Source organism: Balaenoptera borealis (genome assembly GCF_965194805.1).
Source record: "Balaenoptera borealis genome assembly, chromosome: 1".
Classification (NCBI taxonomy): Eukaryota; Metazoa; Chordata; class Mammalia; order Artiodactyla; family Balaenopteridae; genus Balaenoptera; species Balaenoptera borealis.
Window position 1 is genome coordinate 100,572,335 of NC_138860.1, and position 27,465 is coordinate 100,599,799.

Genomic DNA, 27,465 nt, shown 5'->3' on the forward strand with positions numbered 1-27,465 from the left:
ACTTTGACTTTAGCTTAGTGAGACTGATTTTAGACTTCTAACCTTCAGAACCGTAAGATAATACATTGTGTTGCTTTAAGATGCTAAGTATGTGGCAATTTGTTACAGCACCCGTAGAAAACTAATACAGGTCTCAGTGTCTGAAATTAAATTGGGTTTTTAATCCATCCCCAAACCTGCTTCTCTGTAGTCTAAACTAATTCAGTAAATGGCACTATTATTTATGCAGTTTCTCAAACCAAAAACCAAGGAATCACCATTGATTTCTCTTTTTTCCTTCACCTCTTCCTCCAATTAATTAACAATTCCTATTAATTTAAATATATCTCAAATATGTGTATTTCACTATGGCCACCTTTGCCAAGTTATTGTCTTTCTTTTCCGCAGAACCTAAATGACCTTCTAAAAATGATCTTTTAGGGAAAATCTCAAATATACACAAAATAAAGGAAATAGCATAATGAACCCTGTGTACTCATCACCCTGCTAAAACACTTACCAGTATATGTTGATCTTCTTCCTTCTTTCATCTCTCCTTTTATTTTCCTGGAGTATTTTAAAGCAAAACCCATATATCATGCCAGTTCACCCACAAATACTTCGTTATGTTTCTCTGATAAGAACATTTTTTTGAAATAACCTCATTGCCATTTTCATACCTAAAAAGTAAACAATAATTTCTTAATATTTTTGATACAATTCATATTTGAATTTCCCTATTGCCTCAAATATGATTTTTACAAATGGTTCCCTTGAATCAGATCCAGTTAGGTACTCATATTGCATTCAGTTGTTATGTCTCTTAAGACTCTTTTAGTCTATAAAACCACCCCTCCCCATCATCACTGCCTTTCATACGACATTGATTTGTTGGAGAAATTAGGCCACTGTTTTTCTGTAGACTTCTCAGATTCTGGATGTGGTCGGTTGCTTCTTCATGGTGTTAACTTATTCCTTCATTCCCTTTACTTTCCATAAATCTAGAGGGCTGACTAGATTCAGATTCAATATTTTAGGCAAGTAAACTTCCTGTTGCTTTCATCATGTTTTAAGACACATAGTAACTGGTCTTCCCAATTTTAGTGATTAGTACATTTGATTCTGAGCATGTCAGCCTGATTCCTTCAATATAAAATTCTCCATTAACCACTCCCACCCTGGTTTTAGCAACTATGGATAATCATTGCAGAGATCTATTATTTCATTGTGGGTTGCGAAATGATGATTTTCTCATTCTATCATTTCTACTGCTTTATTTGCTGGAATTCTATAAATATTAAGAACTTTTCTTCACCAGTGGTAAAGAATCCGCCTTGCAATGCAGGGGACGTGGGTTTGATTCCTAGTGAGGGAACTAAGATCCCACATGCCTCGGGGCAACTAAGCCCGCTTGCCACAAACTACAGAGCCCACGTGCCCTGGACCCTGTGCGCCACAACTAGAGAAGAGAAAACCCGCACACCACAGCTAGAGAGAAGCGCGCGCACCACAACGAAGAGCCCGCGCACTGCAAGGAAAGATACCGCACGCCTCAACAAGGATCCCACGTGCCTGCCGCAACTAAAACCCGACGCAGCGAAAAATAAATTAAAAAAAAAAAAAGGTTTCAAAATATATTTTGGCAGTAAAGCCCTCAGTATTTACAGCCAATCAAATGTGCCAAAGATGTCATATGAGTTAAGACTGACCTCTAATTTTCTGGTTTGAATAACTAACTGGTGGATAGAGGTGCAATATACTGAGACAGGAAGCCTTTGTGGAAACCAGCCATGGGGGAAGATGAGATAACCAAGGAGATATTGTAGGAAGTAGAAAAATAGGGCCTCCATCTTGTTCATTACAATAACTTTTGAGATAAAAGGAGTTCCCAAAACAAGAAATGAGTTTTCTAAAATTTTAGAAATGGGAGAATATCTCAGCAAGTATTCAACCAGTTTCATATTTGAAATACCACATCTAGCACCCCAGTCATGTTGCAACACTGACTCAGGTGGCAACAGCAAATGTTATTACAGCAGCACATTCGTCCTAAAAGTTAAGGGTCTGTCAGTATTTCCATTATAAACTCCAATTTTCAGGGGTTTATAACTTGGCTATTTTCAAATCACATCAGGCTGAAACTTGCAAGTAATAAAACATTTTAAAAAATAGATTTAATGCATTTTTGTCAAGATCTAGTTAAAATATTGCCTAATATTTCTGAGATAAAGTGACCTACAGTTAATATATTGTGAGACAAATGTCTAATTAAAAACACTTCCTATTTTAAGGTTTCTGGAAATAATTACACTTTATAATAATGTTACATTTCAAATGGATAGATTAGATATGGATGGACCACAAACATTATACTGAAGCAATTTTAACACATTATAGCAGAACTTGGCATATGCATTGCAGTTTTGGATGAATTTCTTCCCAGTAAAACTTGTTGTAAATTGGTTAAGGTTTTATTTGAGGAACAGTAACATGTTCAATTTTATTTTATAAATAGATATATATATATATATTTTTGCCAGACAGAACTTAGTCTCAAAGTTATTGTTCAATTAAAAATATACCATCTTCTCTTTGGGATACAGTATTTTGATTTCCTTTTAGTAATAGAATTTTCTAACATGTGGGATGCCAAGTTCATCTAAGCCCTTTCTAAAATCAGTTAAGCCAGGAACTGTGCCTTAAAGTACAAAAACACTCTTCCCTTATGAGGAACAGGAAGAAACAGAGAGTGTTATAGAATAAAAACAATCAATTACTATATCCTAGGCAAGGTGCAGCATGTAAAGATGAATAAGGCAAGTTCTTTGCCCTCCAGGACAACAGAACTACATGAAAGCAGACACAGGTAAGACCCCAAAGAGTGAAGCAGGTAAAGTATAATGAGAGATTGTGAAGAGATTCCTTCCATCAGGGAAGAAAAGGAAATAGAATGGGAGGTGGAACTGAAGCAGGATCTTAAAGGTTGGACATGCAAAGGAAAAGGGACAAGATGGGCATTCTAGACAGGCAAGGGTGGCAGCATGAGCAAAGGAAAGGAGCCAGGAATTGCATGATGCTTACTGGGATGGTACCACCATGTTTCTCAGGAACTGAATCACATTTACCCAGCAGATGTTACCTTCTGGGTCTGTTTCAAGTATTTCTACAAAGTCTGTGTGTGTGCACATGTACGCATATTTGATTAAGAGGGCAAATTAGTTGAACGCAAAATGGACCCCAATGGGTAAATTCCTTGATGATCAAATTTAATCCTAGAAAGAAACTTTCACATTAGGGGAAATTTGCTCATGGATTCTTCCTTGTAGTGACAAAAATATTCCAGTCAAATACAGAGAAAACTGATATCATAAAAAAGTAATTTTTCTATATATTTAAAAAAATGGCATTGGAAACATAACCCAAATGACTCAGTATCTATAAAATACTTGTCCCATTTTGTTTGGAGAATTTCATTCTTGGTTATAATCTCACTGAAAGAAACCTTTATGTGTGCAGAAATAAGGCCCATAGGATGCATTTATCCATACCATTTAAACATGAATTCAGCTGTATTTTAATGTTTTCTTTCTGGAAATTAATACTGCATATTATTTGGATCAATCATCTAATATTTTCTTTTTTCAGGGCTATCTTGAAACTTTTAAAAATTTGTAAACATCTGAAGTTTAAAAACAGTATTCATAAATTTTAAAATAAATTAATATTTAAATTTTAAAATAAATTTTAAAATATTAAAAATTGTATATTTAAAAATAAAATGTTTATTAATATTGAGAATAAATAATAATAAATACAAGCATTAAGAATATAACTAACCTTTTAATTTAAGAGAATAGTGTATGTCAAACTATCTTAGAAACAATTACCCATCATTAAAAAGACTGCATCAGAGTTGGCTTAGGCAGGAAAATAACTGATACAAAACAATACTTTTTGAATCTAAAGTATTAATAATGATAAATTTTGCTTACACTGCTGGTCATATTGTTAGATTCTTTTCTTTCTCAGACATTTTGACTCTTCTGTATCTATCTTCTGGGCATTTCTTGACTTTCCAAACTGTCTCTCTCTCCCTTTCTTTTTGTTGAAAATCTATCTACTGCTGTTCTCCATGCATTTTCTTTTACGTAGCTTTCCCTCTTTCTCCCATGTAATCTATTATTAAACTTATACTTTTTCATACTTCTGAAATGCTGAGATATTTTATGAAAAACATTGATCCAACTTACGCTAAAAGTGAAATCTGGTAGCATTAAGTGCATTCTATGCTTTTACATTGAAAATAAAACAATTCTTACTTGAAGTTGGAAAAAAACAAAACACAAATTAAATAGGAATTAAATATCTAAATTTTTAAGTTAAATAATGAAAATAAAAGATAATTTGGGAGCATTTCCCCAACTTTCAATTAGGAAAAATCTTCTTAGTCAGAAAAGAAACTCAGAAGCAATTACAAAACTACTAGATTTGGATTCATTAAAATGGAAAAGTTCTGAGTGACCCAAAATTAATGAAGTAAAGGAAATTAAATGAATGAATTATAACACATATGATAGACTACTCCTAATTAACAAAGATCCTTCCAATACCTGTAAACTTCAATAGGAAAATGGGTAAAATAAATAGCAAATTCACAGAAAATGAAATGCAAAGGACCAATGAATATAAGGAAAGATTCTCAACTGCTAGAAGTTAGGGTAATAAAATTAAACATAAGAAGCTAGCATTTTTACCCATAAGATTAAAAAAAACAAGATCAATAAAATCTAGGTGAGTGAGGGTATCAAGAAACAGACTTTTTGAAATATTTTTGGTGGGAATCTGTATTATGACAACCTTTCATAAAGCAATCTACCAGAATTTATTAGAATTGAAAATAAGCAAAATACTTAGGGAAATCTATCCTAAAGAAATGAAAATACCAGTATATGAGGTGATATTTATAAGGATATTAATCTGACATTTATTTATTAATTAATTTCTTGAGTGCATAAGAGAGAAAATAATTTTGTTCTCTATAAAATGTAGATTTTTATTTGGAGAAAATCAATATAGAAGTAAAGAAATGAATAAAATAATTTCAAGTGGTAATAGTGCTATTTGGAAGATAAAACATGTGGTGTGACAATTAAGTAAATTAAGAGTTGCAGAAGACAGCAGGATGCTATTTTTATAAAGTTCAAAAACAGGCATACATAAAAGTTGGAATGGAAAATACTCTAGGGGGTGAAACTATGGGTAATATGTTATTTTTTCTCATGTTTCTTGCAGTTTGAAATTTGCTGTGATCACCTTGCATTGCTTTCTTGATAAAAAAAAAATACTATTAAAATAGATGAATTTTTTTTAAAATGGTTCTTAGTAAAATCCTATCAAAATATATTGGTATGTAGCCTCACTCTGTGGTTGCTGCCTCTTACTGTAGTCTCTCATAAAGCATATCTTTTATGAGCTTTACCCACTCAGAGCAGTAATTGAGAAGATCCTGCTTCTTTCCTTCCTCAAACGAAGAAATGCAGACTCATGCTAACGCAAATGGACAAGATCAGGGGTGATCTCATGGCACAGACTGGGCAGCATGGGTGATGACAGTGAATGAAGAGCACAGCAGTCTGTAATTCCTTCAGTGGCCTTTTGGCAGTTTTGTAGGCTCTTGTCCACTCAGGCCTGGTGGGGAAGAGAAGACTGGCAGACACTCGTCAAACAGTAGTTGGGGAGAAATCTGACTAAACTTGTTGTCAAAATATAGTGTTGGAAAAAAAGTTTTCATCATCTTTAACAAATTAGACCTTGGTTTTATTTTCATTCTTTGTCATAAATTTTAGCCTTTCTCTTTTGTTCATGGAAATCCTGAAAAACAAGCCAGTCATTCTGAAAGTCCTATCAACACTTTCATTTGTCTAATGCCTTGCAAAATCTTATTTCTACAGATTCAACCGACTTCCTCTGACAAGCTTTATTCTGTGTGCTCAGGAAAAATTGGGAGACCTAGGAGAAGGCTCAATGGCTATAAACTGGCTAGGAATTATTCTAATAGTGTCAAGCTGAATCATTTGCACGGTCCATTAGTGTTATTATCAGTATCCCAGGTATTACTAAAATTTCCATGTAGACAGTAGAAAGCCATTGATGGATCATGTTTGCAAATAACTCTCTAAGGAGCACTTGTTTCTCAAGCCATTGTCCTTGCCTAGAATGGCTACTCTGTCCTCTAATGTAAGTTCCATTTGATTTACAAGGTCCCTTTACTCAACAAATATTTATTGGATACCTACTTTGTGCCAGATAATGTTTTAGGCAATGTATAGACAATGATGAATGAGACAGGCAAGATTTCATCGCTTGTGAATCTTACGTTGTGAGAAAGACTATACACAAGTAAACAACTGAATTTCAGATAACAAGGGGAAAATGGTATCTGTAGTAGAAAAGAGGATTCTTTTCATCATGGTAATCAAGGAAAGCTACTCTGAGGTGACACTTGAGAAGAGAACTGAGAGAGAGAGAGAGGAACATGCAGTCTAATGAAAGAATGTTCTGGGTGGAAAGTCCCTCAGGGAGATCTTGCCATGATTGTGAATCAGCAAGATGTGGTTCCATTCCTCCATTTTCAGTGAGAAGCTCTGATTCTCCCATTGTGCAGTGACCAAACTCTTATAATAGCAATTGTCTCTGTGATTCATTTGTTATTGAAAGTATGTTATATTATCATACTAGTTGTCTTTAAGAAGTTGAGATGCTTGCTCTCCATTTCAGACACAGCTCCTTCAGAATAGGGACCTTGTCCTATGCTTCTTGATATACCAAAACCAAAAATAGTACTCTCATATAATAAGCATTCAATAAACACTCACCGATGATCATGATCTGATGTGATGATCTATGCTGTTATCATGTTTTCAGGGAGCATATCAACTCTTGACTAAAGATAAAGTTGGATAGAGGGTAGTGAGAGGTTCTGGCTATTTAAAAAATACATCCGATACATATATAGCGGTTCTGAAAAAACAAACAAGCAAAACTTAAGAATATGCTGTTTAGAGATATATACACATATGGTAAAATTATGTATATAATTATATATATATACATATATTGTATATAAAATACTTGGTTACGTTAGGTTATGCCAGTTCTGTCCAAGTGGAGATGACAATTGAGCAGTTGAATATATGAGTCTGAAACTCAGTAGAAATGTCAGGGATGACAATATAAATTGGGAAGTCATCAGCATATAGATGGTACACTATTTAAAGTAATGAGACTGGATGAGATCACTTAGGAAGAGAATAGAAAGAAGGGTAAGTATAATTTGTAGTAGCAAAGAATTGCAAACAACTATTTATCAATAGAAAATTGGTTGAATAAATTACGGATTATGTATACCATACATTTTTATTTGCTCTTAATAAGTTATTTATACATGTCTTGACTTCAAGGAATATTCAGGATATATATTTCGACCTAAAATAATTTTTGGAGTAATATGAATAATATGTCTACATATTTGTAAAAAAACTACGTAAATATGTGTATGAGTCTACATAGTAGAAAGATATATTCTAAACTAGGAGGAATGGGAGATCAACTTTTTCCTTCTAAATATATTTGTATTTTATTCATGCAGTTTTAAAAAATCTGATGATAAAGAGGGACATAAAACAAATGTGTCTTAACTATTTAGAATGTAAAGGAATCTTAGAATGGATATTTATGACAAAGGCAATATCCTATCAGTAATCCACTTATTCTACTTTTTGTGGCTTTGTATCCTTTCCCTTTTTTGGGGGGTACATCTGCTCCCCCAGAACTTTGACTCTTAACCTTTTGCACTGTCGACCCTTAGCTGGGGGACTGCCCTTAGGCTGTGGAAACAGTTATGCCTGCCCACATGAGAGCTGGGAAATGCCTAGGAATTGATGTCCCTCTAGGGTCAGTCATTAGCCAATGTCTGATGGGTGAGAAGGTCTGAGTGTTGCAGAGATGCTCTGGAGACAGCACAGGTCACACATGTCCCTAATTAGGGAGCAGCACGTGTAATTTATGCCGTCTTCAGAGCATCTCTGCAGGATTGAGACAAAGTTCCCTTTCTTGGGACTTGGCTTAATATCACATGGTAGCCAGATCTTCTTCTCTTCCTAGTCCTGCTTCCCAGTTGTCCTTCTAGCATTTTCTGGGAATACTTCCTGATAAACACTTTTACAAGATCCCAGTCTAAGACAATGACGGGTCTATTTTAAGTGCCTACTGAAGTCACCTTAAATCTTGAGGACACAGGCATCATGGACAGGATATATAGTGTAGTAGTTTAGATGCTCAGAGTTTAGGTGATGAGTTCCAAGCTCTGCCACTTACTCTCCACGTGGCCTTGGGCAATTCACCCAACTTCATGCTTTGTTTTCTCATCTGTAAGATGGGATTGATAATAGAACTACTTTACAGAGCTATTTCAAGGAGTAAATAAAATAATGTACTTAAAGTGCATCTAGCACATGTTAGGCACTCAATAATTATTTAAAAATTAATAAAGATGCTTGATGTAAGTATCATGACTATTTATCTCTATGTATGCTGTGGCATGTCTGACAAAAGAAGTTTCTTTTACATGAAAATTTATGATATGATGTTTTCCTTGGGATGAAAGCCACTCTTTACAGAACATTATTTTATTATGTATGACTCACATGAAGTAAACAAAGTTAATACATCATTGATTTTAATGGGACTTTGCATACTATGATTAATATGCCATTATTGCATAAAAACATTCTACATGCTGAGAAGTGTAGCTGGTGCATTAGAACATCATTTGGCATAAAGTTTCAGCATATGCTATTTTCACTATGTGTCCCTATGAATGCTTTATCATCTGGTATAAATCAGATAATGAATCAAAAAATGAAAAATTATATCTCCCTAACAACCATATCACATATTTTAGCACTGAATAATATATCATTTTAATGTCTTAAATAACATCACTATTTATGGGGGTGGTGCAATGACCACATCCTTTATTGGTCTAGTTTTACTTTTAAGAATCTTGTCTTATTGCTTAGAGCAACTCAATTGTTCTGTCTTCTAACTACATAGAGCACCATCCTGAAGCCTATTTTTTCTTGGACCCAAGACCATGGAATTAATTTATATGTGAACCTATTTTATAATAATGTATGGGCTCTATGAAATTCCCCTGGTTGGGGTTTAAGCAATTCTAACTAGAGTAAATTCTCAGTTCTTCAGGGACTATGTATTTAATCTGTGGATTTTCCAAATCCTCTCTTTTTAATTCTTTTACTGTATATACTTAACCATTTAAAGGTTTCCTATTTTTATAATTCACCAGATGATAAATAATGGTAGAGTGAGTTTGCATTAAAATAAGGAGTTTGTTATCTTTATAGAAATTCCTGGTAAAAGTTTGGCTCCAGTGAATGTATAAAATGAATTTTTTTACCATTTGGGGTTCTTAATCCTTTCTCTAACATCATATATAAGTTAAAGTTAAAACTCTGTACTTTGTTCTTAAATATAAGTTTTACCAAGAGCAAAGCTGCAAGTGGTTTTTTAAAAAAGGTCTAATGTCATCCCACTCCATACCACCCATTACTAAGCTGCACATCACTTGAGATAATGGAGGTTGGAAGGGTTTGTTCATAAATTTGAGACGATTAGGAAGTTCTTACATAGAAGAGTCTTTGAATAAGTTTAGAATCTAAGCTGAAAAGAGAGATTAAGGACAGGTATCAAAATAAGCAATTATTTGTAATCGATCAAAATAATCTGAGTTATGTTCTGAGCCCATGACTTCAGAAAAGCTTACCCTAAGGATATTGTGATGTAGGCAAAGTGTATGCATGGGAATCCTAACCTTTATTTATGTGCTTCTCTCCTAACTTTCAGGTCTCTTTGACCCCAAGGTGTTTTTTATGCTACCTTTGGCTCTAGAAAAATACCGATTATCCTCAATCCCACTATCTAACCACCTTCTGAATACTCAACTATTTTCCTTCCACTCTACACAGGCCAGAATTTCTATTCCCCTTTCCTGTTGAATCTTTCCTGGTGACCAAAATAATAAAATAAATAGATTCATGCTAAAGGGTGGTTACAGCCACCTGTAAATCTTCCACTCCATTCCATTTTCCTTTAAAAAAACCCACATTGAAAAGATCCATAAACCCAATGGAATTTTGAAGTACTTTATAATTTCTGGAAATCAAACAAAGGACAGAATGTTTTGCTACAGTGTATGTTTCTGTAAAATAATGAACTCAAATGATATTGGTAAGCAGAGGAACAATGTCCAAACATAATGTGGAAGGTGATTGATTCATACGTGATCATTCCCATCATTAATATTTAACACCACCAGGTAGCACCCACAGAACACAGAGTACAAATACACAAGTAAATGCAGCTAGCCAAAGAGGAATATGGCACACCCTACATTCTTCCTCTTGGCTCTGTTCAGCCACATGCTCTATGTCCTAGAAAGGTTTATTAAGCCTTCTCCCCATCTTTGTGCATTTTGCTTTGTCTCTGTAACTCTTCCTTACGCTCTTTCATCAAGCTGTCTTATTTACTGCAATGTTTATTTATTAGGGTTGACATCTTTTTAAACTGCTACTATTTTTATTAGAATTAGTGTTCTTAGTGCTCTTGGTTACAAAATTTCATAGGTTGTGATGGTCCACCCAACCTAATTTTTCCTTAAGTTTGTTATTTTTAGTGTATAATATTGCAGAATGTGAAGGTTTTTACAAGTACATATATCACGTGACAGCAGGAATGCCTTTAAAGTATTTTAAAATGTGTGGGGAGGATTTCGTTCCATCTCACTTTCCTTTTTCTGTCCTTCCTTTCCTTGCAGGGGACAGTCTATAGAAAGAGAAGGAGGAATTCTGCCCCCCAACCCCCAGTTCTATGTATTCTAAATTTCTAAATGATCGTTTTTAGAGTTAAAAAGCTATCTAACTGAAATCTCACCAGTCTTTCCCCAAAGTTATTATTATCAATAATGATGAATTTAATTATCAAAGCTCTCCAAGGAGCACAATTCCAATGCTACTGTTGATGTCTTAATTTTTATGAAAATTCTCTTTGTGTTTAGTTAGGTTTAGATTCTTTGTTTCAAATCTTTCCCTACAAGCACATATGATATATGAGAAATAGTCTCATTATGTCCTTCCTTCCTCTTTATCATCACTTTAAACTATTTTCACACACTTTTGGAAGGGGTTTGGCAATCTACAACTCTACGGTTGTGTTTAAGATGCAATTGGGGCCTGTTCTAGGCTTACAAAGAGCTGCAGAATATTCAAGGTTTCCTCAAGATTGTCTACATGCCTGAGTTTGTCACACATTCAGAAATCTTGATTCTACAAAGTGTAAAATGCTGTAGGTTGGCTAAAAGGATGGGATCTAATCAGCTTTCCATCCATATGAACAACTTTGGACATCACATTTCATAGAAAATAAAGGGGGCATACATCAGGGTCCTCTGGCCTTTTCTCCAACCTCCTCACCCTCAGAACTATTGCAGGTATTCCAAAAAGTAGGAAAATATTTTAATGCCAGAAAGTGTTAGAAGAGAACAAAGATACATAAATTCTAACAAAACATTAATATTTATTGAGAGGGATAAATCAAGAAAAAAAACTGGGTTATGGAAATGAAGCCAGATATAAAGCTAAAAAAAAACGCAAGTGAACTATAAATTTGGCTCAACTTTCTAGTAGCCAGTGTGAGAAGGGTCATCTACCCAAAATATTGTGTCCGTTAGCTGAAACAAACCAGTTATATAGAGGACACAGATTTATTTTTGGAACTAACACCATAGAGAAATTTTTCTCTGAGGAGCTCATAATCTATGCGATGATAAGGAGTATTTTTGCACTTGGGCGAAATTTTAAGAATGAAATTGATAAGAGGGCTGGCTTCCTATCCTTGCTTCAGCAGGGGTAAGATTTAGTTGGAATGAAATCTTTCCAGGCTAAAGAATGAATGCAGATTATTGATGTAGGTAATTCTACTCCCCGCCATACCTCAGTTTTTTGAGAGTAGGATCTGCTTACTTAACTGTTAGATAGTTGGTGTTTATTAAATCATTAAATGAATGACCACCTGGTCAGATGTCTCTCTGCCGTCCAGCATCAAGTACCAAGTAGAATGGCAGAGTTTGTCTACCTTTGCTACTATGTTGAGGATTCAGTCTCCTGGGGTGCCTCAGAAAGTGCCACATTTGATTAGCTCTGTTAGGGGAATGGGAACAGGGAATGCTTCGTGAGTGCCTAGTATTTGTCAACCTGAAGATCCTATATACTGAAGGTGGTGGCTCTTTGAGGCCTGTGAGACAGGTCTCCAGTGAGACTTCCTTAATCTAAGGGGTCTTTTGTGGGCTAGGAATAGAAAGACTTGTGTTAAACTGTCAAGAATTAGTTACGTAACCTAAGGCTAAATCCTTCAAAATCTGTGTAACTCTTTTTTCCTAGTATGTAAGGTGAAGATAATTACCTGCCGTCCCTAACACCTACACCATCCAGTCTTTTGCCCATTATTTTTTGTTTATTTTACTTTCTGGTTTATCCTGTGAACATACCTATTTGAAGGAGAAACTATGTTTTACTGGTTTATATCCTAAGCACTTATCACAATGACTATTATATTGTATACTGAATAAAATGTCCATTGGTCCAGTGAGTTAATGAAAATATCTGGAAAGTTTCACAGTGCTAAATAAATGCAAGCTCTTTGAGGAAAGCAGGTAGGACTTCACCACGTTTTTCTCTCCTTAGGGCTGGTAGTTTCTTCCTGTGACCCAAATGACCCTCAGCAATCAGTACCAGTTCATACAGAGCTTGGACAGTGCCTGAGTGTTGGTGCATCTCACAACCTCATCCTTCTGGAAGAATCCTCACTTCAGGGTTTAGGCTCCTTTGGATCATCTGGTGTCCAGTGTCATACATTGCTCGTCATATACGGCCATGCTCGTACTGTCAAACAACACCTGTAAAAAAATCAAAATGTTGACTAATTTATTCTGTATCACATTTTCTATGTGTCCAGCTGCTCCAGGTTTGCATATTACTTTTCTGCAATTACAACAGCAAGAAGTTATTGAGATCTTATTATGTACCAGGCACTATGTGCTTGCATGTATTAACTCATGGTATCCTCACATTTCTATAGGGCAGGTATGATTGTTACACCATTTGCATGGCAGCACTGGAGAAGAAACAGAGGTTAAGTATTTTGCCCGGTCACACAGAGTGGTGGAGCCTAGATTCCAGCATAAGCTGTCTGGCTCCAGAGTCCAAGATTTTAACCACTCTGCTATGTTGCCACATGACTAATGGCTTTAGCTGTATTTTTATGATAATCCATCTTACTTTGGGGAAACAGTAACAATAAGAATTTTAAATTCTGTGTAATTATGAAATACTTACCTTTTACTTCTACTGTTACCCAAAGTTTTAACTGGTGTTCCCTTTGTGTGCTTATACTGGCAATACTGTACCCATACAGCAAAGGGATTGTTATAGGAAGTTAAAACAAACACCAGAAATCTACTCAAAACTGTACACTAAAATGCTAAATAAATAAATGTTCAACTTAAAATACAGTTGACCCTAACATAAGTAATTTATACCTCTAGCTTAAACCAGGCCTAGCTTGCTACGACTGTACCATTTACATGAGCTGACTATCCTAACATCAACATGGTGACAACTATCAATGTATTACTTGCTATTCAAGGATCTTGTAAAGTTGATGATTTTGTACATGTATGCTTCCCTTCATAATGGTAGATCTCATGTGTTGATACCAAATTTTAGAAAATTAGTTGTAATACTTGAATATTTTAATAAGCAACGAATAAAGGAAAAAACTCAGTTAAAATAACACAACTACGTTAGAGTACTTCAGAAGACCAGTTTTTCACACCTGTTTTCTATTAGCATACAAAAGCTACTAGTATGAAGAAACCATACATTAAGCATAGTTGAATTATCCTTAAGCTATACTCTGTAGGGGCTGTAACATGATTTTTAAGAACAATATTAAAAAAGGTGAAATCTATAACTCAAACAGTACACAAGACTTACTTCATCTATAAAAATAGAGCGAATGCCAATGTTTTATTTGCCACAGAGATAAGGAGGGAAACATGGGTAAAATAAATTTGATAACATGATTCACACTTCATTACAAATGATTTTCCTAAATTCACAACTTTCACATTCAGCTGAGCTAAAAAGAAAAAAAACCCCAAAAAACACTAAAAAACTTTCACTTGATCAAAGTAGGCCAAATCACATGATCCCTCTGAATGAGGGAGTTTAATTTTCTAGCTGAGAAAATATTTTCCGTAATTTAGTAAGCTTAAATAATTCACCCATGATGATAAATAAGCCCTTGGGTCAGGATCAGAAGAAACCTCCTGTATCAGCTTATTTTAAAGAAGTACACAAAAATTTTATTATGGAACATTTTCTTGGTTAAATCTTAAGAGTAAAGACAATTAAAACATCCATACTACTTCACCATCTTTCAGGTCTTTTTCTCCTAAATGTACCTTCTAGATTTCTTAGGTGTGCTGTACAATTCCTTAGGGTGCTAGAGTTGATGAACACCTTACTCCATTAAGTGAAATAAAACTTCACTTAATGGAGTAAGGTGTTCATCAACTCTAGCACCCTAAGGAAGTAGTAAGTGCTATTTAAACTTTGTCCTCATTCTCCTCTCCCACGTTACCAGTAGTAAAATTTATTTAAAAAAACAATGAGAAAGAAATACCGTAGCCTAGAGGCACCTGGGAAGGGAGGGAATATGGCTCTGGAGAGATATTAGTCATATGGGAGATTTCTGGAGTCTAATTATAAACCCCTTTACCCCCTCCCTGGTTTTAGACTTAGGGTGTGAGGTGTCTGGGATGTGCATGGAGCCTTCACAAACCGACATTTTCTTCCTTTTTCCCCCCTTTTTTGCATGAAACAAAAGAAATACAAGTGCTTGGTACCACGTGCTTTTGAGGCTTAAAGGGCCAGTAATAAACACGCTGTTTCGGTTGTTGAGGGGGATCGAAATCACTTTTTAATAAATATCGCCAGAAGAATCTCCTCGAAGGGAGACTGAAGTTATTCTCCCTCCCCAGGAGCCCTAAGGGGAAAGGGAGACGGAAGATAATGTCCCCTACTTGCACGTGAGATTTCCCTTTCTCCTCCGACCCCCCTCCGCCTCTACCGCGCAGGTCTGGCCGCCTCTGGAGGTAGCTGGGAGAGAAGGCCACGCTCAGTCCTCCATGGCAAAGTCTTTGGTCTTTTCCTCCTGGTCGCCCACTTTGTAGCGCAGCAGCACGCGTAGGTGACGGTGGTTGTCCTGGGAGGGCAGCAGCGTGATCTCTCCGGAAACGTCCGTATCTTGCTCCACTTGCACAGGCTCGTTCAGGTAGAGGAGTGCCTGCTTCCAGTGCGTGACTGGGTGAAAAGGCGAGGTGGACAGCACCAGGGGTTTCTCCGAGTCCCCTCCGGGGAAGGTCACCTGGAACCAGATGGCAAAGCCGTGCATGTGAGCCGAGCCGTAGCAGCTGAAGCGGAAGCGCCCACCCACCCCCGCCTCCAGCTCCTGCTCCAGGCCGGCGCGAGCCAGCTCCAGCTGAGCAAAGCACTGCGGCCGGGCCAGCACATCCTCGCCGGACAGGCCTTGCACCACGATTTCTGAGTGGCCCATGAGGCAGCGCGTGGCGAAGCTCTCCAGGCAGCTCATGTCCACACCGTAGAGCTGCTTCATCTGGCTCCAGAAGCTTAGGCGCAACTCCAGCATCTGGTCGCTGATGGGCGCCACGAACAGCTCGGCGGAAGCCGGCAGTAGCAGACCGCCCTCCTTCAGCCACTTGGTCCGCGCGTGGAGCACAGAGCTCAGCATGGACTCGTGCAGGAGTCCGCAGCCCATCCACTCGCTCACGATGGCATCCACCTGCTCCGGCAACTCCACCGTCTCCACCGGCCCCGGCAGGACGTGCACTCGGTCCTCCAGCCCGTTGAGCCGCACCACTTCCCGGGCCTGTTGCCAGATGTCGCTGGCCTCCACCGCGTACACGCGCCGGGCCCCGGCCTGGGCACAGAAGATGCTGAGAATGCCGGTGCCCGCGCCCACGTCCAGCACGGTCTTGCCCCGCAGCGCTGCCCAGTTCCGCAGGATGCCCAGGCGGTAGGCATCGGTGCGGACGCGGTCGGCAATCATCTCCTCGTGGACCGATACATCCGAGTAGCACTGGTAGTACAGCTGGTCCCGCTCCCGCCTAGTCCTCCGGGGTCGTGGCAGGGCCACCTCCAGCTCTCCGCCATCTTCCTCTTCAGTTCCCTCCCCTCCTTCGCCGCCGCCCCCCGACTCAAGCTTTCTTCTCTTGGGCTGCGACATCTTGGCGGCTCGGGCCGGCTCCCGGCGTGCGTTGCGCGACGCGGCGCGAGCTCTGGGAAGCTGGGGTTTCTGGTATTTGTAGTGCGCGCTCGTGCCGCCCGGTTCTGGCGGGGCACCGGGCCAGTCCCCGCCAGATTTCTCTGAGCTGTACTCTGCTCTTTTACCTGCAGCTTTGGTGTCGTGGAATCCCTCTCCCACCACCCCGCACCCATATTCTATGATTCTTTACGTTCCTCCTCCTTCCCTTAGATCCTCGATTCTCTTTTGCTTTCAGTCCCTTCCTGAAGTGGACACGCCCACTTAAAACTAATAAATCCATGTTTTGTCATGTCTACTCAACTCCCAGATTTTTTATTACACAGAATTATCTGGGCGGCACCGTTCATACACTACCGCCTCATCTGGACAGTTGCAACTCTTAGAGCTCTCCAAACGTGGAGATTTGGAAATTGCACTACATGTTTTTCTTCTCTGTTTTCAGGGGAGTTAGGATGCAAAGGTGTAAATGGAACAAAGTTTTCAGGGGAGTTAGGATGCAAAGGTGTAAATGGAACAAAGTAAAAACCCAACAGTGTAAAACCCTGGTTCGGATTCCAGTGAGACCACAAATTAATGGAATGATTAGGGCAAGCTATATAACTACTCTTGCCTGCAGTTACCCATTCACCAGCAACAAAGAATCTTCAATGCAGTTGAAAAATTAAGTTTCTGGTCTCTATTTTAGCAGAATGGTTACTTGGCTCTTAGTCCTGCTCTGGTAATTCTGTGGCTCATTCAAGAGTTAAATCTTGGAAAGGTTCAAACCAAGGAGCAGTTGAAAAGCAACAGTGGTGTGATACAGTGAAACCCATTGCCAGGTGTATTCTGGTAACCAATTATTTTTTTTCCCCCAGAGGTAACTGAATCCTTCATCCCCTGTGATCACTTCTCTGCTTCAACTCATTTTTTCCTGTGTATCTCCTTGTCTGGGCGAGATTGGTACTCCCCTCTTCCTCTTTCATTTTCCTTTCAGTCAACTATCAGCTGTTAATCTCTTCCCTCTTGGTTGTTCATAGTAGAAATAAAATACATTTTAAAATACATGTGATGTCTATATGGGTGTCTGTGTTCTTCATAAGTAAGGTGAGAAAAAATTTTCTCCCAGCTTAAAAAAATCACACGAAGAAAATTGACTTTTATTTTCTTGTAGTCTCAAACTATGTCTTTTAAACCAATGAGCCTGTTTTCCTTATCTGGGGGAAAAGTTCCTTCACCCCATTCTCTCTATTAATCTGTCATTGAATGAAATAGGCTGATTGACCTGACATCCTCAGCTGTACTTCTAACTCAGGGCTTTCTGGCTGCTCATAAGAATCCTCTGTGGAGCTTTTAAAAAATACCTATGCCTGTGTCCCACTTCAAACTAATTAAATCAGAACCACTCCAGTGGAGCTTGCGCATACAGTTTTAAAAGCTACCCCGGGAATTTGTGCAGCCAGAGTGAGAAATGTTCGTAATGATTTTAGTTAAATCTTGCTCCATTATTTTCATTGGGTAAATTATCTTTTTTCGGTGGCCTGGGCTCAACCATTTAAGGCTAAAAATCCTCAGAGCATTTCCTCTCTGCCCAGTTTGATATCTTGTTTTAAGAAAATAGAGGCCCAGAGCAGGACATGGGATTAGAGTTGAAAATGTGACTGCTTCAATATATTACTTCTAGGCTGTTAATTAGTGTATACTTCTCCCATTCTTTCTGTCCTCAAAATCTTTTCCTCCCTCTTTTAAATGCATTGATTCCTCTACCCTATTTCCAATTCACTGACTTGTGGTATTTTTTAAGAAATATCTGAATATAAGTTTTGTTAGTTCTACTTCCAAAATATATCTGAGTCCATCTTCTTTTCTCCTTATCCACTGCCTACACAGTAGTCTAATTTCCCGTTTTTACTTGTGTGGAAATCAGTCTCCTAAGAGATCTCTCAACTTCTAATCATACTCCTGTCTAATCCATTCTCCACGGAGCTACAAGAATGAGTTTTTAAAAATCTAAATTGGACCATGTCATTCTCCAGTAACTTCTTCCAGTTACTGAAACAATCCAGTAACTTCAAGTAACTTCCCATCTTATCTCATACTTCTCTTACCAGCTCCCTCTTGGGCTCAAGATATACAGGCCTTCCACCTTTTTCCTGTCTTAAGTCTTTACATATGCTCTTCCAGGACCTGGAAAACTGTTTTTCTCTTAGCACTTCACTTCAGTGGCTCCTCATCTGTCAGGCCTCAACTTAAATATTACCGCCTAAGAAGGTCCTTCCCTGGCTACTTTAAATACTAGTTTCTAACGCAAGACACTGTTTATTTCCTTCATAGCTTTTATTATTAGCTGAGTGTATGTAATTTGTCTATTTGTTTTTTGTAAAATATAAACTCCAGGAGACTTGGACTTTTGTTTCCCCACTATTGTAGTTCCTAGCACTAGAACAGAGCCTGACATGTATAGAGTGTTTAATAATCTTCAGTGAAGCCTGTTGTGGAAACAATTAAATCATTATTCACAGGGGAAGGAGAAGAGAGTTTTGCTTTTTGTAGTGCAGTGTGACAATTTGACTCTGGTAAACTCTGAGATAAATCCAGATATAGATCAAATTTAGGATAATCCCAGATGTGAGATGATTTCCTTTCCAAACTCTCATAACCCTTTTAGATAGAATAATGGCAAGCCCTAATTTTATGTCCAGATTAGAGAGAAAATGGCCTGTGGCACTTCCCTTTCCTGCACTCTGGCTTGATACAGAGAGCACTTTCTTTACTCGTCTTTTCTACCGCACTGAGTTGTTTTGAGTAAGAAGAGGACCAGATCATAGTCCTTCTCTAAGCATTGCATCTCAGCAGCTAACCACCCGGATGGGAGAAGAATTGGAGCTGTGCCGGCAGAGTGTTCTTTGTGTTTGCGTGCCAGTGGTCTACTCACCACATCTATTCAATGTGCAAACCCAATGTTTTTCAAATGGATCTTGAAATTGATTTAATACACCTTCACCAGCATTAAAAAAAAATAGAATAGAAAATATCAAATACATAAAATGAATAAAGGTATTACTTCATAAAACTTGTTTCAGTTAAGTATACTATATATATATATATATATATATATTTCTTGCTACAGATTACAGTTAAAAGTTATTCTCCAAAAACAGTGTAAACTTTGATATTTTTGTAACTTTGCTTTGAGTATATGGTACTGCTTTGTCCTCTCACTTATCTTTTTAGGTAGTCCTCAAATGTTATCATTTTTGGGTAGCTTTTTCAACCACTCTGTGGCCCAATAATCCTTATATATAACTTTTTTCACTCATCCCGTTGTACCAAAGCTATTTGTACATCTGGCTTTTCCATGCTAGACAATGGACATTTGAACACCAAGATTTTTTTATTTCTCACTTTTATATTAAGAATCTAGCATATTGTGCTGGAATCTGAACCATTTGCTCATTCCAGATTGGCAGTCCTGAGTACACACAGGATCATAGATGTGTTTTGTATGACTGTGAGAACCATGGTCGATTTCTGCATCACACACATTCATGCATTTATCCAATCATTCATTTATTCAACAAACATTCTGGACTTCTACTCTGCACTAAGTATTCTAGAAACAGGGGACATATCAATAAACAAAAAGACAAAAATCCTTACCCCTAAAGAGCTTATATTTTTGTATTAATGTTATGTTATCTATTAATCTTATGTTTTTGTTTCTGTTTTTACTTAAGTAAAGTATTATACTGCTTTTAACTATCAACTTTCTTTCTTGTATTATTTTACCTTGGGTCCTGATGTGATTTCCTCCCACAAATACTTATTTCTAATTTCTTTTCCTCTTTAATTTGAAGGTCTGTTGTTTAAAAATGTGTTTTAAAGCCTAGTATACAGAGCTGCAATGAACATTGTAGTACTTGACTCTTTGTGAATTATGGTTTTCTCAGGGCATATGCCCAGTAGTAGGATTGCTGGGTCATATGGTAGTTCTATTTTTAGGTTTTTAAGGAACCTCCATAGTGGCTGTATCAATTTACATTCCCACCAACAGTGCAAGAGGGTTCCCTTTTCTCCACACCCTTCCAGCATTTATTGTTTGTAGATTTTTTGTTGATGGCTATTCTGACTGGTGTGAGGTGATACCTCATTGTAGTTTTGATTTGCATTTCTCTAATGATTAATGATGTTGAGCATCCTTTCATGTGTTTGTTGCCAATCTGTATATCTTCTTTGGAAAAATGTCTATTTAGGTCTTCTGCCCATTTTTGGATTGGGTTGTTTTTTCTTTTGATATTGAGCTGCATGAGCTGCTTGTAAATTTTGGAGATTAATCCTTTGTCAGTTGCTCCATTTGCAAATATTTTCTCCCATTCTGAGGGTTGTCTTTTCAGAGGGAGGAGATATGGGGATATATGTATACATATAGCTGATTCACTTTGTTATACAGCAGAAACAAACACAACATGGTAAAGCAATTATACTCCAATAAAGATGTCAAAAAAAAAAAAAAGCCTAGCATAAGAGTTGAAGGTAGTTCCTTTAGAATTTCAAGAATTAATTATAATTCTCAAAGTGTGTGTTGGGAAAGGGTAAAGGAACAATGACGAACAATGTTATAAATATCTCTTTGACATGAATATTCATTAAATGATGTAGTTCTTGCCATGGTGCAGTTACTTGGAAGCTGCCAGCATAGAAAGAGGCACTTCTGTCAAAAAAAAATCCTTTATAGAAAATGAACACAAAAGGTGGTGATTTTTGTATTTAAACAAATTGGAACATCAAACATAAAAAGCCTAGGTATATGTTACTCTCTTGATGTGTGTAGTGTCTTTTAGATCCATGGTGTATTGGCCCAAATATTAAACCTAATACTAAAACAGATGAATAGCAAATTCATAGCTCCCTGATGATATTATTATAAGTAGTTGTAATTCTTTTAAAAAATGTGTGTATTGAATTGTTTCAGTAGTGACAACAGGGATATTATGAATTTAATACATAATTAACGATTCAATTTAAATTTATTGAGCCCTCTTAGTGTATTGAATATGGCGTTTTAACAATTTCAAGTGTAAACATTGGTTATGACATTTTAACAATTTCTGCTATATCAGGCCACTATATTGAAAATAGTACAGAAAAACAGGAATGTAAATTATAATATGGGAAAAGTAATGTATTGGTGCATCTATGGAAATAAGCATTTGCACACCTACCCCAGGAGTAATAAGAATCAGGTAGTTTAATGAAAATCAGGTATTATGGTTAATGAATAACATTTAATAAGATCTTCCTCTCTCCTTTTTTTTTTTTCTTTTATGAAAACCTTTAATATGAAAGGAAACCAGCATTTGCTTGTATCAGATGCTTACGTTCTCATAGCATTTTGCAACTGAGGGCGTTTAAAGTGCATAGAAGTAATGTAGTCATGGTAGACCTGTGATGCTCAAAGTGAGTTTCTAGACCAACAGTATCGGCATCACCTGGGACATTGTTAGAATCACACAGTCATGAACCCCACTCTGTAACTAATGAATTAGAATTTCTGAGGTTGGGGTTCTGCAGTCTTTATTCTAACAGTCCTTCAGGAGATTCCAAGGAACACTGAAATTTGAGAACCACTGCACTAGACAATCTGAAGACTGCTAGGACCAGCGTGAGGCCATGTAGAGATTATGGAATGGAAGGTCTATTATTTTTCCTACTGCTGTAAAACAAATTACTACAAATTTAGCAACTTAAAACAACAAACATTTTTTATCTCATGGTGTCTGTGGGTCAGGAGTTCAGGCACTGCCTCCCCAGAACCTCTGCAAGGTTGTAATCAGGGTGTCTGCCTGGCTTTAGTCCTTTCTGGAGCTTGGGATTCTCTCCCAGGCATGTGGTTGCTGTTCCTTGCAGCCGTAGGACTGAGGTTTCCCTCTTTTCCTGATTGTCAGATGGAGGGTATTTTAGCCCCCAGAAGCTGCTGGCAGTTCCCTGCCACAGGGTCATTTTCCAGGCTCTCTCACAACACTTGCAGCTTACTTCTTCAAGACTAGTAGAAGAAGCTTTTTTATCTCAGGGAGGGTCCTATTCCAAATAATTTCCTTGCCTCTCACCTCCCCAGGATAATCTCCTTTTTGATTAATTCAAAATCAACTGATTTGGGATTTCAATTATATCTGTTAAATAATGCTTTCAGCTGAAGAATATAGCTCCGGGTAAAGAGACCAAGGGTGTATTCCCACTGAAATTTGATAGATATTGCAAAATATCTTAAAACTATTCTATGTCTCAGAGAACTATGGGTATGGCTCATGGCATGGGGAGAAGACCGGATCAAATAGATCAGAAACAAAGTTTTAAACAAGCTGTACACCATATCTGAGCCAAAGATGGATCATACTATACTATACCTATGGATGACTTTGCATAGAGGAGGTACCTGAGCTTCTCATTTCTTCCATCTCTGTTCTGCAGCTTCTCTATTTCTATATATCAAAGGAAAAAAAGCAAGTTAGACATCATATTTTTGTCTAATCTCTGCCTGTGTTTTACTCAGAAGAGTTGTGGTGTGGGAATTGTAAGTGAAGCTGTAGTAGATTGACTGTATATAAGAACCTTAATTGATTTAATAATATTGTAAATCAACTATACTTCAATAAAAAGAAAAAAATAAAGTGAAGTTCAGTTTAAAGAAAAAGAATATTAATTGGTTTATTCACTTAATATTGTTGAGCTCCTATATATCTAGCACTGTGCTGGGCTTTAAGAAAGAGAGGAGGAAGCAGTCTCTTTTTTCACCATAAGAAGCTCACAATTGTTGGAGGAGGTCATTCAAAGGACTTTACTGACTGTTGACCCATAAGCCGGACTTGGGCAATCAGAGGCTCCTTATACTCTCTCCTGCACTTGGAATGTGTGTTCTGCCCATTGTTCCCATAGTCAGAGCAATATCCAGGACGTAGTTTTAAGAAAGTAAGATTGAGACCATCTGTACTGTGTACATGACTGAACCCCATTAAAGCCTTTATATAAAGTTTAAGATTTTGGCAGACAGGTGTGGAGATCCACTCAGCTTGCGGCCACTTAAGACAAGCCTTGTATGTGAATTCCCTTGCTTATTAAACCTGCCAATGACCAATTTGGATTGATCTGCCTGACTCCTTGGTCTCTCCTCACTCTCTGTGTAGGAGGCTAGTTTCAGGTTTCACCAGGGTAGCTCCCAGGTTTAGGAACCAACAATTGGTAAGCCAACCAGGAGACCAAAGAAATGAGCCTTGAAAAAGAGACCTCCCGAGGGGAAATCCAGAGTTCGCCATCGACCTCCGTATGGGAAGGGGTGGCCCATACGTTAGATGATTGTGGTCTGCGTGTGTGTACAGAATGTACAGCTACTGTGGCAAAAAAGTGGAGCGAATGGCCGTGCAGGGAGCTGGCCTCTACTGTGGACAGGTTGCTGGCCACCGAAGCCCAACTAGAGGCTGAAGCTTGAGTTAGAAAGCAGGAAGAAGAGCTGCAGTTAGAGAAGGATGTGTGGTTGTCCACTACTCTGCTAGCTTCGGGGCTGGCAGACAAGATGGGAGAGCTAGCGTGCCATTTGCAAAGGTACGAGGGCTCAACCTAGAGGATAGGTGGTGAACCCTCATAGAATTAAAGGCCCAGACACTACCAAAAAGTTTTGGGAGTCATATGGTCAGGTAAAATGTGCATTGTCCCAGAAGCTCTGATTGACAAGATGCAAGCCTATCCAATCCCTAAGAGCATGCGATGCAAGTCTTTGTAGATGTGGGAGGTTTGAAAGGCTTTTACTCCCTACTGTGCTGACTGCCTCCATCCCTTATACTGCCTGCTAAAGAAAGGGCACATGTGGAACTGGAGATCAGAGCAACAAGTCACCTTTGAGAAGGCAAAAATATTAATAAAACAGATAAAAGTGCTGGGCATCTTCCAAGCAGGGCTACCATTTGAGTTGTTAGATGTATCTGTGACTTAGGAAGGTATGGGTTGGGCACTGTGGCAGTAACAACAGAAGAGAGTACCCCTAGGTTTTGGTTCCAGCTCTAGAAGGGAACAGAAACCTGATAGACCCCCCCCACAGAGCAATAGCTCCTAGCAGTGTACACAGCCCTCCTCCAGGCAGAGCCTCCTATGAAGGAACAGCATATCATAGTAAGAACTTCCTTTTCTATCAAGAGAAAGGTTGAGAATATCTTCCATTGACCCACCTCTGCCATGGCTCAAACTCCCACGTTGACTTAATGGCATGCCTGTTTGCAGCAGGGGAGCACCCTGTGTGCCAACCCCTGTCTATGGCTTGGACAATGGGAAGTCAAGGGGTGGATGATTGTGAATAAGCCCTTGTGGGGTCAGGATGTATGGAGAGCATTTGGGTTTGCCTGCAAGAGCCTGAAGTAGTCCTCACTGTCTTCCACATCCTGTCTCATAAGGCACTGACAACCCCTTGGCAATCAAGAAGCTGATGCCCTTGCTCTGGTATAACCCCTAACAACTGACCCTTCAGCAGATACAGCAGGTTGGGTGCATAGAAACAGTGGCCACTCTAGTGCCTCGGTGGGATGGCATATTGTCAAGGATGCCCAATTGCCCTTGAAATACAGTGGCTTGTTTCATGTACTAACAGCATGTCCTGGTGTTCTAAACAATAGCCAAGGCAACTACCAAAGAGTTTGGAGCCATTCACTGGAGTTCCCAAACGGTGAGGGATTGGCAAATTTTGATTATATTGGCCCCCTTCCTCTGACTGAGGGTTCTAAATATGCCTTGGTTTGTGTGGACACTACATCTGGCCTAACTCAAGTTTTCCCCTGTCACCATGCAAACCAGGCTGCAACCATTAGGGGATCAGAGAAGCTGAGTACCATATATGGATACTCCCATGGAATAGTCACATTTCAAAGGTCATGATATGCAGGACTAGGCAGAAGACTATGACACTGAATGGAAGTTCCACCTCTCCTATAACCTGCAAGCTGCTATGTTACTAGAAAGGAAAAATGAAATAGTAAACCATCAGATTAAATTACTAATAGGTAAAACCGCCTTGGTCTGGTGGACTAAAGTACTATCCCAGGCTTTAATACATTTCAATGATCAACTTATAGGGCCTATTGCCCCATACGCCAGATTGGGAATCCTTGCCAAATACCCAATGCCATAAAGGTTTGGAAGTCTTGAAGACAATTATTGCCTTGGTTCTCATGTGGTTTTTGTGCTGTGCTGCTGAGAATATAAAGCTCCATCATGCCTGGGAAAGACATTATCCTTGGCAATGGGAAGTCCCACTGGGATGTGTGAATTACTTCATACCTCTGGGTGAGGAGGAACTATGCAGTCTCCACTGGGATCCTATTGTCCTGCTGCAAGCTGGACCTATTGAAACATACTATACCTGGAACAGAACATGTACCATTGAAAGAGGGGGAAAAATGAGAGTCCCGATCTGGCACATCCCACACCAAGCCCATCTCCTCATGCCTGATGGGGCTGCCTCCCCTGGCCAACAGGTATGGTACGTACAGCCAGGTCAAATTCTTAAAGCTGCAGTCACATTAACATCTAAGGATTAGGCCACAAGTGTAAATCTTAAAAGGGGAAGATCTTCCCATACAAGTTTCTACTAAATATCTGTCATTTTGGCCTTAGGCTTCTGCTGCTACTCTGTTGTCTGGCCACAGGATGGACACCTAATGGAAATACCTTTTTACAGTGGGCCCACTAGTATGCCTGACAAAGGAATCAATCCAACTGTTGGGTATTATGGGAAGCTGCCCTTCTTTAGCTCACCAGGATTACCATAGTGGGCATTGCCACTCCAGGGAGAGAATTGGAAGGCCCTAAAGCAGTATATTAAGGTAGAACAAGTTAGGACTAGTACTCTTAATTCATCTGGCAATACTTGATCAACCAATCAAGTATCAACCAACACTTGATCCAGAGACCTGGCCTGTGGCTTGAACATCAGTAACACTTGGCATGGGTATTCTTTTTCTGTCAATCAGACTACACAGGCAGCCCATCACTCTGCTGACCAGAAGGGTCCTAAAACTACCACCACTAGAGCCGTGGGTGGCTACACTCAGATTTGGGATGGGTTCATGTCGCTCAGCCTGGGTCATGGACATTTGAACCCGGACACCCCTATGTTGGGAACAGATGAATCACTCTAAACAGAACCAACCCAATTGTACCAGGAATATGGAATGGATATCACCAAAACTGTGTAGTCATGCTGTCACATGAAAGGATAGTGACTGGTTTGGCAATGATTGGTTGTGACACCCAGGTATTTGTTGGGGAACCCAAACGGAACCCAGTGGTTGTGTGACGCAATTCTTTGGCCATGGCTTTCACCTGGGTGGTTGGGCCACTGTGCTCTATCTAGGTCTTCCCTGGGCACAGGGGAGAATCCACCCCAAAGTAACAAAAATTGTCAAACCCCCTCTCCTCAAGGTCAGATGGGCACATTCTGTTTTCCACTGGTACAATCACTTGGCTGCCGTCTTTGTTCCGTTCGTTGGCCTGGAGGATATTATAGCACACATAGAAACCCTTACTGAATTCACCCAGAAAGCCTTAAATGATAGCCGGCAAAGCCTGTCTTTACTGAACAATGAAATCTCTCTAATGAGAAATCCTGTCCTCCTAAATTGGATGGCCTTGGACATTATTACAGTCTGAAAAGGAGGCACCTGTGCCATTATCCAAATAGAATGTTGTGTGTTCATACTTGATGAGTCTGATAAGGCATCATCTTTATTAAATCACATGAATACACAAGTGAATGCTACGAGTGATCTGACCTCCAGCCTATGGGATTTAATAAATCAGTGGTTCAGATCATGGGCCTCTTGGTGGAAGAAACTGTTACTTATTTCGAGAAACATTACCTTTTCCGTGTTTTCTCTTGCATGTGCCCCTGTGGCTGCTGTGGAATCTGCCTCCAGTGCAGCCAGATAGCCACCAAATGAGCCACCTCCCTGCTGGTGAAACCCTTTGCTGACCACTCAGGGCACGTTG

The 27,465-nt window shown here is 38.7% G+C and overlaps 1 protein-coding gene across 2 annotated transcripts; it reads right to left on the reverse strand.

The window, feature by feature from the left end:
* Nucleotides 1-8,413: 8,413 nt before the first annotated feature.
* Nucleotides 8,414-22,349, reverse strand: PRMT6 (protein arginine methyltransferase 6). Of its 2 annotated transcripts, XR_014242755.1 has the most exons (2): nucleotides 15,200-22,349; nucleotides 8,414-13,009 (listed from the first exon to the last, which is right to left on the reverse strand). XR_014242755.1 is itself a non-coding variant. In XM_082385782.1 (1 exon), exon 1 carries the CDS (start codon nucleotides 16,420-16,422, stop codon nucleotides 15,295-15,297), a length of 1,128 nt encoding a protein of 375 aa, XP_082241908.1. In that variant the 5' UTR covers nucleotides 16,423-22,349; the 3' UTR covers nucleotides 15,071-15,294. The 2 variants fall into 2 exon arrangements, 1 of the variants encoding a protein (XP_082241908.1); XM_082385782.1 differs by lacking the exon at nucleotides 8,414-13,009 and having other exon boundaries at nucleotides 15,071-22,349.
* Nucleotides 22,350-27,465: the final 5,116 nt, after the last annotated feature.

Bases quoted from the DNA above. Each gene is read 5' to 3' on its own strand.
- PRMT6 (XM_082385782.1), bottom strand. From the start codon at position 16,422: ATGTCGCAGCCCAAGAGAAGAAAGCTTGAGTCGGGGGGCGGCGGCGAA.